The sequence below is a fragment of the Tetrao urogallus genome (assembly GCF_951394365.1).
Source record: "Tetrao urogallus genome assembly, chromosome: 4".
Lineage (NCBI taxonomy): Eukaryota > Metazoa > Chordata > Aves > Galliformes > Phasianidae > Tetrao > Tetrao urogallus.
In genome coordinates, this window is record NC_136817.1 from 20491124 (window position 1) to 20504306 (window position 13183).

General features: G+C 41.7%; 1 protein-coding gene across 7 annotated transcripts in view; it reads right to left on the minus strand.

Moving 5' to 3' along the window:
- The window catches only part of TENM3 (teneurin transmembrane protein 3), a gene marked incomplete at both ends in the record, with an annotated part of 305029 nt that overhangs the window by 21524 nt on the left and 270322 nt on the right, over nucleotides 1-13183 (minus strand). For all 7 annotated transcript variants that reach the window (XM_079534385.1, XM_079534384.1, XM_079534383.1 and 4 more), the window contains 3 exons: nucleotides 9596-10470; nucleotides 11305-11459; nucleotides 11934-12166. In XM_079534385.1, the coding sequence (XP_079390511.1) occupies nucleotides 9596-10470; nucleotides 11305-11459; nucleotides 11934-12166 (1263 nt within the window). The remainder of the gene's footprint in view (nucleotides 1-9595; nucleotides 10471-11304; nucleotides 11460-11933; nucleotides 12167-13183) is intronic.

Sequence of the window (13183 nt, forward strand, 5' to 3'; positions counted from 1 at the left end):
TGTAAACAAGCATTCAGTATACTAGACATGCAAGGAATTCATCTAAATTCTTGACAGCTGTAAGTCATCTGCAAAACAACAGGCACACTCTAAAACCACAATCACTGCAGAAAATGTCTGTTGGAAAGGAGCTCCAAGCAAAGAACCAACACCTTTCTCCCCCCCCCCTTCCCCCCCCATAGCTCTCTCCCCTCCAGATCAAGATGCTCATTTTCCACTTCATCACACAACAATGAGAACAAGCATGAGTTCCCCTGCACTTCCCTAGGATGACCATTGGACAGCCTAATCCAAAATGACTCCCAGACGGGTGTTTTGCAGTGAATGAAGCAATACATGAGTTTATCGTGACTTCATCTTTACTTTTTGCCGAAAGAATGCCAAGCCTTTTTACTTGGAACTTGCATGAGACTGCGATGTTGCAGTCTTCTAGCACTGCACTGTTTGCTGTGATAAACACCTGCCTTTTATATCCTTTTAAGGACTCCCATTGCATTTCTGACACAGTACTCACACACAAGAGGCTGGATAAATAGGTTGTGTGAGTGCTGCTGGCTCTCTGAGAAGCAGTCAGAATAACTAGTGTATGCTGAGGGGGAAGGGGTACACTGGGAGCAGCTGGGCACAGGTGGTGTGACTGAACTTAGAGGCATTACCTGGGGATAGAGCAGCTTCCTGAAGTTGTGGTTGCTCCTCACCCCTTTTGAACACTTGTGACATTTTTTAACGGAGTGCAGCTGATTCAAGGTCAATAGTATCAGGATTGTTTGTATGAGGATGAGACTACATTACAGCAGGCAGGCAGCCACAGACCCACAGCCAGGCTTTTATCTATAAGACCTCAACCCTCATCCCTTGCCTTTCCACTTCCCTCTAATGGGAACTCACCCCCCATCAGCCCACAGGGTCTGGGCTCATGTTTTTGCCAAGTGTGCAGGGTGAGCACCCACCCACCCTTCAGCAGCTCCCTGTGCATGGCAGCTTTGATCTCAGGGCTCCCTGAGGCTGCTTCCTCCCCTCTTCCCTACGCCATCCATCACCGCGCAGATAAACAGTGCGCCCTGCTGATATAAATACAGGAATATAGCCTGTCAAACAGAAGAAAAGTTGGTGTGTATGCACTTTGTATGACAGATTGGCCCTTGCTCTAAGGTCTGCTTACAGTATCAGAGCTGAGGCCTTCCATGCAAAAAGAGGCAGGTCTCCTCAGTCAGACATTTTGTTTACAAATAAGTTACACTGCTGCCTTTTTCCTCCTCTTTTACGGTAAAAATTATCAGTGTTTTTACAGAGCCGCAATAACCAACTTGGACATAATGAACTTAATAAGTTACATTGTTTGAATATTTAGCAAAAGAAAATCAGAATTATACAGGTATGTATTTTTTTTTAGGACAGCAGATTGCCCAGATAGTAAAAAATATTGCTAGATGCAGGTTCTGTGCTTAATTTTGAATAGCACTCTTGTTCCTTGGGTGTTGAGTCAGACCCACCCAGTGCAGACTTCAGAACTGCCCCATCCTTGGAGAAAATTGGGTAGGACTCCCAAAGAAGCTCATCAGTGTGGCCTCACTGAGGACATGCCCTTCTACCCAAATTATCAATTTCCACATTAACTGCAGCAACTTCATTAGATTAGTAAGTTAAGAGTTAATTCAAGTTAATAAATGTTAAATTCGCACTAATAAATTCAGCACTGATTACTGACAGGTATAAGCCTTATGGCTTTGGAAATACAGCCTCCTTTGAAAAATAGGTTACAAAAGCCTAAAAAATTGCTCTCTGTTTTCCTGCAGGAGACCCACAAAGAAGATATGTGAAAGGCAGATGGATGCAAAGCACAGAGGAATTGGAAAAAATGGACAAAGACCAAAACAACATAATGGCATAATGGCTGACCAAATCTTCAGTAAAACTGACCATCTTTACCACCTAATCGAAAATGACTTCCCTCAGAGACAGGTATTTCAGGGGAATGGTGCTTTGCATTAAAAAAGCAGTGCCTGGGGAAAGAAACGATGAAAGATGAGGCTTGAACAAGAGGACTTGAATACAGCGTGACTGAAAAGTGCTGTTGACATGAGGTCTGCAACTGCCTTTCACCACTCAGTGCACTGGCTTCCAGTGAAGTGAGCGTAGGGGAGAGATGGGAAGCTTGGCTGTAGCCTCACTGACTTTAATTTGACATAGAAAGCGAACATGGGATAAGAATATTAGCATGAGGATAACTGAACAAATGGTATTATACTCCTGATAAAGCCAGAAGCAAAATGGATACTTTCAGAAGTGTAATCAGAGTTGATTGGATTGACAATTCAGGGCATTTATGTCATTAATAAGAACAATACTGTGTGTTGTTTTTTTTTTTTGTTGTACTATTCTTCTAAGTGCTTTCCAAAACCACAGAGACATCATATGCTGATTTTCTTGGCAGAAATCAAAGCTTCTCCACTCTTCCTCATACATGTAAGATGTAATGATGTTGATATGTCTCCTCAGGGTTGCTATTTTGATAATATTACCTATTCAGTACTTTCTCAGTTCTGCTTTTATTACTTAGCCTAGTTTTAAGGACAAGGAATAGCAAATATTCAACAAAAGGGTAGAGCAGTTCTACTACTGATATCAGAACAATTAGGGGACAAGTGCAATGAAAAATTTTACGTTGATATATGATGGTATAGATGATTTTCAAAGTCTATTTAGTAGGATGAGTCTGAAGCAGCAATGTGGCGTGCAACACTGACAGCATGGCCCTACTGTACTATATCACAGTATACTGCATTGGAATTACAAAATTTACTGTGGAACTGAGTTATGTTACAGATAAGGAAATTGTGAGACCATGACATCTGTTCTCATCAAAAGGATGTGTAAGAACTCAGAAAAGCTTCTTAACAGTTTTATCTAAAGAAGGAGTATGGTGAGTACGGACAGCAAGCACAACTGTCACTAAGATCTCCTCAGAAATGGCATGCTGCATGAACACAGTTATGTATCTGTGTCATTGATGTAACTAAGGGAAGGTTTACAACATGCAGTGTTCTTCAACTTGCTGTGACCACACACAAATTGAATGCATCAGCTACATATTTTTCTTGATAAATTCTCTTGGACAGAGGGAATATTTAGCTGGTTTGGATAGAGGGAAATGCTAATGGCTTCTTGGCCAGCCTTGTGTCCATGGGTCTGTGTAAGAGGGAGAGAGGTTTTGCCTACAGGAGTTTCAATTTGTGCCATGTTGAGAGGGAAACACCAAGTTTTGATTAACAGAGAACCAGACAGTCCCTGAAATGTACTTTAAGAGGGAAATATGCATAATGTACACTGGATTTGGATAGGCAGCGTGGATAAAGAAACATGTGCACAAGGACTGGGTATAAAAAATATCCCCCCAAAAAACTTAAGAAAGTATTAAGAATGCAGAGAATGAGCATTAAGTTGCTTGAGTAAATAAAATATTGAATGATAAGAGACACCACGCTTACTTGGTGTCTTACCTAAGACATGGTTTGCACGCAGGGGCTCACGAGAATGCTACAAAAGTCAGTGCAGGAATTTGAAAATCATGTGAACAAACTCATCTAATTTAAGAATACGGTTACTTACTTCATAGCTACTACACTGTAGACAGATGAAGCAAGAAGCTGCAACAGTAAAAGCAAAAGGTACAGAAGGCTGTTGATGGTAAAAGAGAGAATAATATCTAGAGTGCTATGAAACCAAAGACATTCAGAGAATACTGTTTAGAGTAGATGAAAAAAAGGAAAAGATTGCAATTTTTGTACAGAGTCCTGGTATTTGTAAGAAAACAAAACCAAATTTGAATGAAAGCCCAAAATTTGCAAGAAATAGACATTAGTCATTTTTTAGATACTCAAAAGTACTGAAACACAAATGTGATAGAAAAATGAACACAAATAGAAACAAATGAACACCCACAAATTGAAAGGAAATCATACACAAATGCTAAAATTGAAACATGAATTGCAAACATCCCAATATGTAATAAAGCAGCAACTGATCTGACATTAACTGGAAGATAATTTGTATCTGATCAAGATTAAATATTTGCTTTTCTCTAAATTAAATCTCCCAGTAGAAGTTCTTTAGATTTTTTACAGGCCAAATCTCAGTATTTCCAAATCAGACTCCACAAGAAATCCATTAAGATGAAGCAAGAGAAAAACTGCAAAATATCATCAGCTCCCTGTTGCCTGATGCAGACAGTTACAGATGATGTGTCTGGTACGTGGAGAAACTAAACAAGTCCACGCCAGAGGCAGTGTCTTAGTCTGAATCACAAAGTTTTAAGGAAACCACAGCACTGAATGCATTGTTAATAAAAGCGTAATATGTAAAGCATGATGCTCTGCAGCACACACTGGAAATAGATTTCACCTGCAATTCTCTCTGTTAAATTATTGTAAGGATAATTTCACATTCTGCACAATTTCATCACCTTTCCAAAATGGCTGGAAAGCTCATTAATTTAACTGTGGGAGCAAAGTAAACTTGTAAGAGCTCTGCTTGCTAATGTCACTCTCTTTGATTTCTGTTGCATTCCCTGGGAGACAAGAATTGAGCGAGAGAGGGTGGAGAAGAATGAGAAGACAAATGAGCTCAGGGCATGAAGCGCCCGGGGAAGGATTGGATGGACTGTCAAGAGTTACAAGAGGGGATTGAGAAGAAAAGCACCTCTGGGAAAGGGGGAGGCAGGGAAGCCAAACGCCTTAAGAGAAATAACAGGAGACGTGGGAAGGAGCAAGATACCAACTAGGGACATCTGGAAACCTAGTAGGACAGGAAGGGCTGGGGAGGCAAAAAGAGACATGGATGAAAGGGAGTGAAATTGCAGGGAAGAGGAGGAGGCGTCTTAGTGCGGATCAGATATTTATTGCCTGCTGACATTGCTCCCAAAAGGAGAGTGATGTGAATGGGGGAGAACACAGGAAGGAGATAATGATCAGCAGCTACTGGAAATAACGCACCGCATAGGGAACAAAGTTATCTCAGATTAACTACAGGGGTGAGAGAAAGCCGAAGGCGATCCCATACAGTCTGCACCTTCCAGGGAAATGGAGGCACCAGGCACAAGTCAGAAAAGAATGCAAATGCCTGGAACTGCAGCATCTATTGTCTCTGGGACTGATCAGTCGGCTCACCTCAGCACAACGCAGCCTGCAGATGCCCGGTGGCTCCAGTCATCTTGATCCGTCCCAAACCATCCTTAGTGGGGAGACACCTGAGGGCCAGGCACACCACGTGGACAAATATCACAGCCTCGACAATGCAGACTTCCATCTAACATCCCTGTTCTGGAATACTTTGCCTTCTTAAGCATCACCAGCCACTCTGTTAGTAGTGGGGTTTTAAAGCATTTTCAGCTGAACTGAAAGCCTGGCTGGCCAGAGCTGGCATGGCGGGGCATTTGAGGAGACCAGGAGTGCAGGCTGTGGGTTTGCCTCCCTCTAGGGGCACCGCAGGGCCCTTTGGTTATTCACTTCTGATTACAAGTGCTTGCAATTTTCATTTAAAAGAGCATATAAAATAGAAAGATTGCCATTGTGTCAGTCCTTCCCTTAGGCAAAGTGGAGACTAAATAAAATAAAACCTAGATTATTTAGTGTCCAGATCAAGTGAAAAAAAAAAATAATCTTTTGGATCTGATACTAGTGTGACTTTGTCTGTGGGGAGAGAAACAAGCCCTAACAGAAAATCACGAAAAGATGTTTTAATATGTGCCAGGGAAGTGATTGCCAATTTTTGGGATGGAGTGTTTTTCTTCCAAGATGCTTTCTTTTCACTAAGAAGTTGTTCTAAAAAACAATAAAAGAGTTGTCTTAAATCTACTCCTATACCAGTAAGAACTCGGTTGAATCCATGCTGCAATTGTACAACACATTTGCACAAGAGAGGAGATGGCAAAACTATTACTGGATTGGCTTAAAAACCAGATTTTTTTTATCACAAGAAATGCAGTATTTTTACACCACTGTAACTTCTGCCATTCAAACAGGTGCAGGACCACCAAATGGTGAAACACGGTGAGAGCTGAAAAATGCCACCTCCATTCCATGTTCTGACAGTTCAGAAGTTTTGCCTCAGAGTTGGAAGAAAGTCTAAATTCACCACAGAATATAAACTTTGTTGCCTCCTCAAAATATTTTCAGAAGCTGAGTAATAACATAGAGTGAATAAAGTATATAAAATACATAAATTACTATATAAAAAGAAAATGTCTCCAGCAATGAAACTGAAATATTTTGCTGTTACTAAAATAGAATAAGAAAGTCAGAAAGATTTCTTCTTCTAATTTCATATTCCTAGCCAGGCATCCGAGGGAAACCTTACTGTTTTACCAGGAGTTCACTTAATTCAGCAGAGAAGTGTTCAGCTGCATACATTTTAGCCCACGCTACCTACCAACATGAATATGCAAAAGCTGGGACTGAGACGCATGCACACAAGTGCACTGTGTCACCCCAATGCAAGCCCTGATGCAATAAGCCTAGTTTCCATTTTGGCAGTGGTTGCAGAAGGCTCTGGAAGGGCTGCCAATGTCAAATTTACTATTACAAATCATCAGCACTGAAAAGCAAAGTCAAAACAACGTTTGTTGATCCTAGAATAAGAGATGTCAGAATGGGCATGCTTATATCTGCTTTTTCTTCAAAAGGGAAGTACACAGACATAAATTTAGTGTATGGGGATTTTATGTCAGAAAAAAAAAAAAACAAAACAACCCAAAAAGCAAAAAAGCAGCTGCGATGCCCGATGGATGTTTTCAAGAGTGCTGCTCTGGCAAGAAAAATAACTTTTTTTTTCCCACTTATTCCCTGTGGCTTTACATAATCAGCACTATTTTTTATTTTTGGTATTAACTTGTATGGAGCATCACAGAAAACATGACTGCAAGGGACCTTGAGAGGTCAGATGATACAGCCTCTACCCCAAGGCAGGATCTGTTCTTCCTAAGTTAGTCCTCAAAGATGTCTAATCTGCTCTTAAGGGCAGCCTGCACAGGGTAAGGGGTCACTTCTGTCCGCCCCAGGGCTCCTCTGCCTTCACCACCAAGTTTCTCGAAGTGTCTAATCTGAATCTTCCTCATTGCAATTAAACAGAATTTTAATTTGCCACAGATATGGGGAGGAGATTAATATCTTTACTTCTGCAAAAGCCTCATACAGCCTCAGATTTGGGGTGAGAGGAACTGCTTAGCTCTTGCTGTAATTATTTTGGCTTGGGTCTTCCAGTGAGACTGTGGTCTGAGATATTTAGGAAGTACATAAGCAGCAGTTTGGAAATGATACCGATACTTTCTGAGGGGAACAGTCTGCCCTTTGGGCTCTGCATAAGCCAGCTGGACAGACCTAACGCCGACTAGGAAGTCTAAATGAAAGCAGATCAGATGCGAAAGATGGCTGCTTAGAGACTCCATAAGTAACTATGTATTTCTTGACATGCAGTACCCTAAGTTCTTCTTGTGATGAAAAATACAGACCTATAAAACATTTACTAGTGAACATAAAATCTACTCCTTTTGCAATCTTGCTGATGCCATTAAGGTACGTTCAGGGGCCATCAGCAGTACACTACTGTAGGCACACAAAAAGCACACACTCATGGTGAGAAATTAGTGCCCTGATTAGAACTCTGGCTCCTCAATTATCCAGTATGCACACCAGCATGATCTGAAGTGCCTGCTGTACCCAACAGATGCCTTAATTTCAGTAAGAGACTTCACTGTCCCCAAACCTCCTGCCTTTCCAAACTCGCATACTGGAAACAGGTGGTTTCTGTGTATCACAGTGAAACACTTGGTGTACTCTGTGGAAATGGAGGAGTATTCACAGCCCATCCAAAGCTGTGCTTTGGTCTCTGAGCGTGTAGGGCACAGGTAACTTGCAGAACAGAACATGTGCCCTCCCCACTGAATGGCCTTTCATTCCTGTGTATCCTCGCTGTGCTTCTGTGTCCTCCTGCCAGGACCTAAAAAAATGTGCAGTCATGCACAAATGCACCATTAAATATTACAGGCGTGAACTAATGCTTTGGTAACGTGCCCACTCCCCAAGCCCTGCCAGTTTACAGATTACTGTAGGAATACCTTAAAACTGGCAGCGATGCCATTCCACCTGCTGTCTCTGGTAGGCATCAGCATTTCTAGCTGTGTCTCCGCTTCAGGACACAATATGCAGTGAAGCAACACCTGCTGCTCTCGTGTCTCTGATGGGCACATGTAAAGGTTGGAGAGTAGATACAAGTGCTCAGAGCCTTCCCGCACACTGCCTCAGCCAAATGTACACTGACAGAAATGTGAAGTTATCTCTGAACACAGATGTTTGGCTTTGCTGCCACTGCCTGACACCAGCACTTTATTTTCTTTATCATGCGTGTTGAATTGAAAGCTTTTTTTTTGGCCCTGACCTTGGCAGCAGTTGCTACTGCATTTCATCTAAAAGATAGAAGAAAAGAAGGGAGAAAAAAAGAAAAAAAAAGGATTTTCATGATGCCCTTTGTAATCCCAAGTACTTCAATGGAGGGCCCTCGAACACTTTTACTTATCATACTAACTCCGCGTCTTCATAGGCACATTTTTATCCAACCTTAGCATCTGTCTTTCAGGTGATTTAAGTATACATGTATTTTCCAAGTGACAGATGACTGAAAAAGGTCTGTTAATTTTATATCTGTCTTTTCTAAAATAAATTGCATTTTAAGCTGTATTTTTGTTTTGTTGGGTGTATTAGTTGGTAGTCCAACTCATTTGAGGATGAAGCTGCCTATAATACCAATATCTAGTTGTCAGGTTCTACCACTTTGTCCATTGTCACAACCTTCCTCTTTCGATACATCTGGGGATTCTGTAAAACTTTTTGCTAATCTGGCTGTTGCAAACAGGCGTTGGTGCCTTAATGACTGTCACATGGGGCAAAACATTTAACGTAAGAATTTTTTCAAGGCTGGAAAAATTACAAGTCTAGTATCTCTCACTGTTAGCATACCATACACTGCTGGTGGTCTCCTTGTCCTCCTTTTTTCCTACAAGAATGACACTTCCCCCCAAGGCTCACATTTCTCAGATATTTGCTGCTCCATGAAACACAACCTTTCACAACTTCAAAAATAAAAGCTCGCACTCAGTTTTTTTCTGGGTAAAAGACCACAAGGCGTGCTGTTGCTTTAAGAGAATTGAAGAAAAAATATTCAGCAGTGAAGCAGATTTCTTGTCAGTATTTGCTGCAGAACAGTGTCAATCTAATGAGCTAAAGGGATGGAAATTCAGTTCTTGATGCAAATCTACAAAATCATGGTTGTCTGAATTACAGCTTTGTTGACAAGAGTGAGATGTTGTCTCACAATTATTCTAATGTATAAAACTGAAATTGGAGATAATGAATTTAAAATTATGCAGACCCAATCCTTAGAGTAAGACAGATGTAAACAGGCTGGGAAACTGAAAGCATCTCCCTGTGCATTTTGTTACCAAGCATTATCGTTACAGTTACCTCACCAGTCCCCAGCAGTATTGCAGTGGTACTGTAGAGCTCAATAGAACTATAAAGCATGGGGCTTTATTTTATGTACTTACTCAAAAAAAGTGGTCCATCCCGTTTCATCGCTTTTAGTTGCCAGAAGTCCACTGTTGCCATGGTAGGTAAATAAAACAAGCTCCTGTCCTTGTGCAGTCATGCTTTTCAAACACCCATTCGTGCCTATCGTCAGCCAGATGACTTGGTTATCGGGGGAGACCACTCTCACTGGCATCCGGTTGGGATCCCGCCTGATACGCAGAGTGTTCCCATTGCTGTCCGTGACTGAGGTAATGTCATTGTCATTACTGTAGCTAAAATTGTACAGATAGTCTCCGGTGACTAAACTCACAGTGTACTGGTGAGTACCATTGACATCGAAGATATAAAGCTCTTGATCGGTTGGAGAAGCAACTTCATAAAAGTTCATTGAATTCAGTAAGGGTCTGTTCTTTGACACAGCCCGTATCCTAATGTTTCCCAGATCAGCAATGTACAGCGTGCCGTCTGGAGACACAGCTAAGGAGGAGGGGGCATTAAGTTTGGCATCCTTAGCATAGCCATCTCCGCTCTGGTAACAGTCACAGTTGACATCGTTTTTGCAGTCACACTCTGAAGGTATTCCAGCAACTAATGAGATCTCTCCATCGGTTGTAACCTGCCTTATCCTGTTAATCTTTTTCTCGTCCGTTTCCGTAATGTACAGTACCCCACTGTAAGACACAGCAATGGCAGTTGCTGACTCCAGCGTGGTCTGCACCGCATGCTTGCCCACCGTGTACTCCACTCCGGGAACCTGGCAGTGCATGGGCCTCCCCGCAGCAATGCGCACCTGCCGGTTTTCAGTGATCTGCAAAACGACGTTGTTGTCCAGAACGTAAATGGAGTTATCCATTGGGTTGATGGCTAAATCTGTCGGCCATTCCAGACGAACCTTAAAGGAGAGAAATGGTTCATTACAGTTAACTAGTGCGGATGAAATGAAACAAATTCACCTTCAGCTTAAGATAATATCATGAAGATATTTTTTGTTTGCTGTAAGCAATGCAGATGAGAATTCTTATATAAAAATATGTGCAGCAAATGAAAGATTTTCAAGGGAGCAAAGGGAAAGATGTCAGGATACCTATTTTATTGAAAGAACAGCAGTGTTGGAACTCTAACACGGGTCAGATTTCCCCTCCAATAAATGTTACACTTTTCTGTATCAGCAGTGCATAAATAAAAATCGAGATAGATATCAAAGTCAAGTCTTCATAGGCAGCACTCGTTTTTTGTTCTTGCATAGCAAACATAACTTACTGCCTTCCAGTCTGAAACACGGTACTGTACTCCATTTTTAAACACAGCACTAGTGACATCCCTTCTTACCTACATAAACTTGTGGAGAACAAAAAAACCCACCATACTCCACTGTATGTATTGTCTCATTCACTCCAGTGGGCTAAGGATGCTAGTAATTCAGAAAGCATCAATGTGACAATAGAGTTGTAACATATCTGCCATTCTTCCAGTATTTACTACTAGACTTAATGCTTCCTGCTGATGGTTTTGCTGTTCTAAACTAAACTGAACTTTATGGGCAGAAAAATTGAATACAGCAGCATTTATAGCTAAGAGAACACATTGCTACTCTAAGGTTTCTTTCTCCACAAATTCTGCTCTCAACTAGTTGTTATAAACTCCACCCAGTTTTATTTTAAGGTCAAAGAAAGCTGCATTTGCACCTGCAGCCCCAGTTCAGCTCTCCAAATGAGTTCCCACTTACCTGGCTGATGTGCATGCTGGTATCACAGGTCAGAGGTCGTGCTGAGGTCAGGTCATTGGAGCCAAGCAACGTGGATATTATTCCATTTTGATCCACTTTTCTGATCATGGTCCCATCAACAAAGTATATTAATCCATTCTTGTCAATTGCTATTCCTTCAGTGAAGAGAATTAAAATTAGCTTATTGTACCAGCTGTTAAAATATCAGTAACTAAGGGCATAAATGGGATGTAAAGAGTGGAAATTTAGGGCAGAAAAGATGTTCTTAGGCAACGGGTAGTAAACCAACTCATAAACTCACTCTGCATAACAAAGCAATGTTCAGTATGAAATCTGTAGTGCTGACTGCGCTTGCTGTTCATTGGAGAGCATGTAAGGTAACCTGGAAAACCTGTTAAGTGGCACCACATGCAACACTGATTTTAAAACTTCACCACTGTTTGCCAAACACAATCTAAATGAGTATTTCAAAACATTCAGTAATCATAAAAGACAAATATTGACTATGAAATCATCCTGGCTCTCTGGCACCTCTCTTCCTAGCGGTCTTTCCCATTGGAAGAAATTATTCAAAACCACATTTTTGAATCAGCTGCTGCATTAAGCATGATCGTGCCCTTCCTGTTTACCTTTAGGGCTCATGAGAGTTGCCTCAACCGCCTTGCCCCCATCACCACACCGTGCTTCATCAAAGGGCAGGCACTGCTCCCCTGTCCCTCCGACCACCTCAGCGTTCTTCGTCAGGTCTTTGGCACCCGCGAGTGACCTGGGCCGGTAGATCCTGCGTGTGTTTGTGTCGGAAACGTACAAATCTCCTGTCACGGGGTCAGTAGCGAGGTAGTATCTGTGAGCTGGGTTGTTGCTGTAAAAAGGAATTACACATTGCACGTGCTGTAATTAATTGCTTTGATGTCACCCCAGGAAGAAAAGGCCTCAGTTCATATGCAGTGTACTATAAATAGTTAAAAGCCACGCTGGATCTCTGGGCTTACTCAGCACAGGTCATGGCCCAAAGCTTTTCTTGGCTCTCCTTTCCTCCCTGTGTCGTAGGCAGTCCAGCTTACACTCCTCATCATTTTAGGACAGAATTTCAATTCTGTCTGTGATGCTCAGAGGACCGTCCTGTGCCCTCCAATTAGAGATGGCTCCCATTGCCACAACAGGCCGTGTCCAGACAGTGGAGCCTTAAAACTCCCCAGATTTCTGCATGCTTAAAACCATGAGTCAGTTTCAAACTTTGCGGCATGACCCCAACCCTAGTGTACACTTTGTGCTCTTATCAACTTATCTGTTTTATTATAATTTATATAAGGCTGCTGGGGTGCACAGTTTATATAATTCATAAACAGATAAGGCAGAGTTCATATGATTAGTTCACAGGCGAAAGATAAGATATCCTTCATAAGTATTTGTTTAATCCACTGCCTTCACAGACGTGATACACATGATTTAACACATTAGGAAATGTCATCTTTTCCACCAGAACACTGAGTGCAGCTTTTCTGTTCTCCTTAACGCAGAGCTGTATTTCAAATAGCCATACACGTTGGCACAAAACCACTAACTATGCCAACTCGGTCTTTATTACAGTGAAAATATATATTGCTAACCATTTTCCCAGAAACGTACATTTTGCCTCTCCACTGGTGCCACATAATTGAGAATTACTGCCTTTTCTCCCCTGCTGGTGAAAAAACCTACCCTGGAGAGCACCTTTTGGGTTGATATATTATGATGTAGAAACTTAACCCACCGCAGTTAGGATTCCTGACCTAATTTACGGCACGAAGAACTGAAATAAGGTCATGTAAACACAGGAGGTAATCTCAGATGCTCTCCTAATGGATAGAATCAGTGTCAGAACAGTCAGTTCCACTTC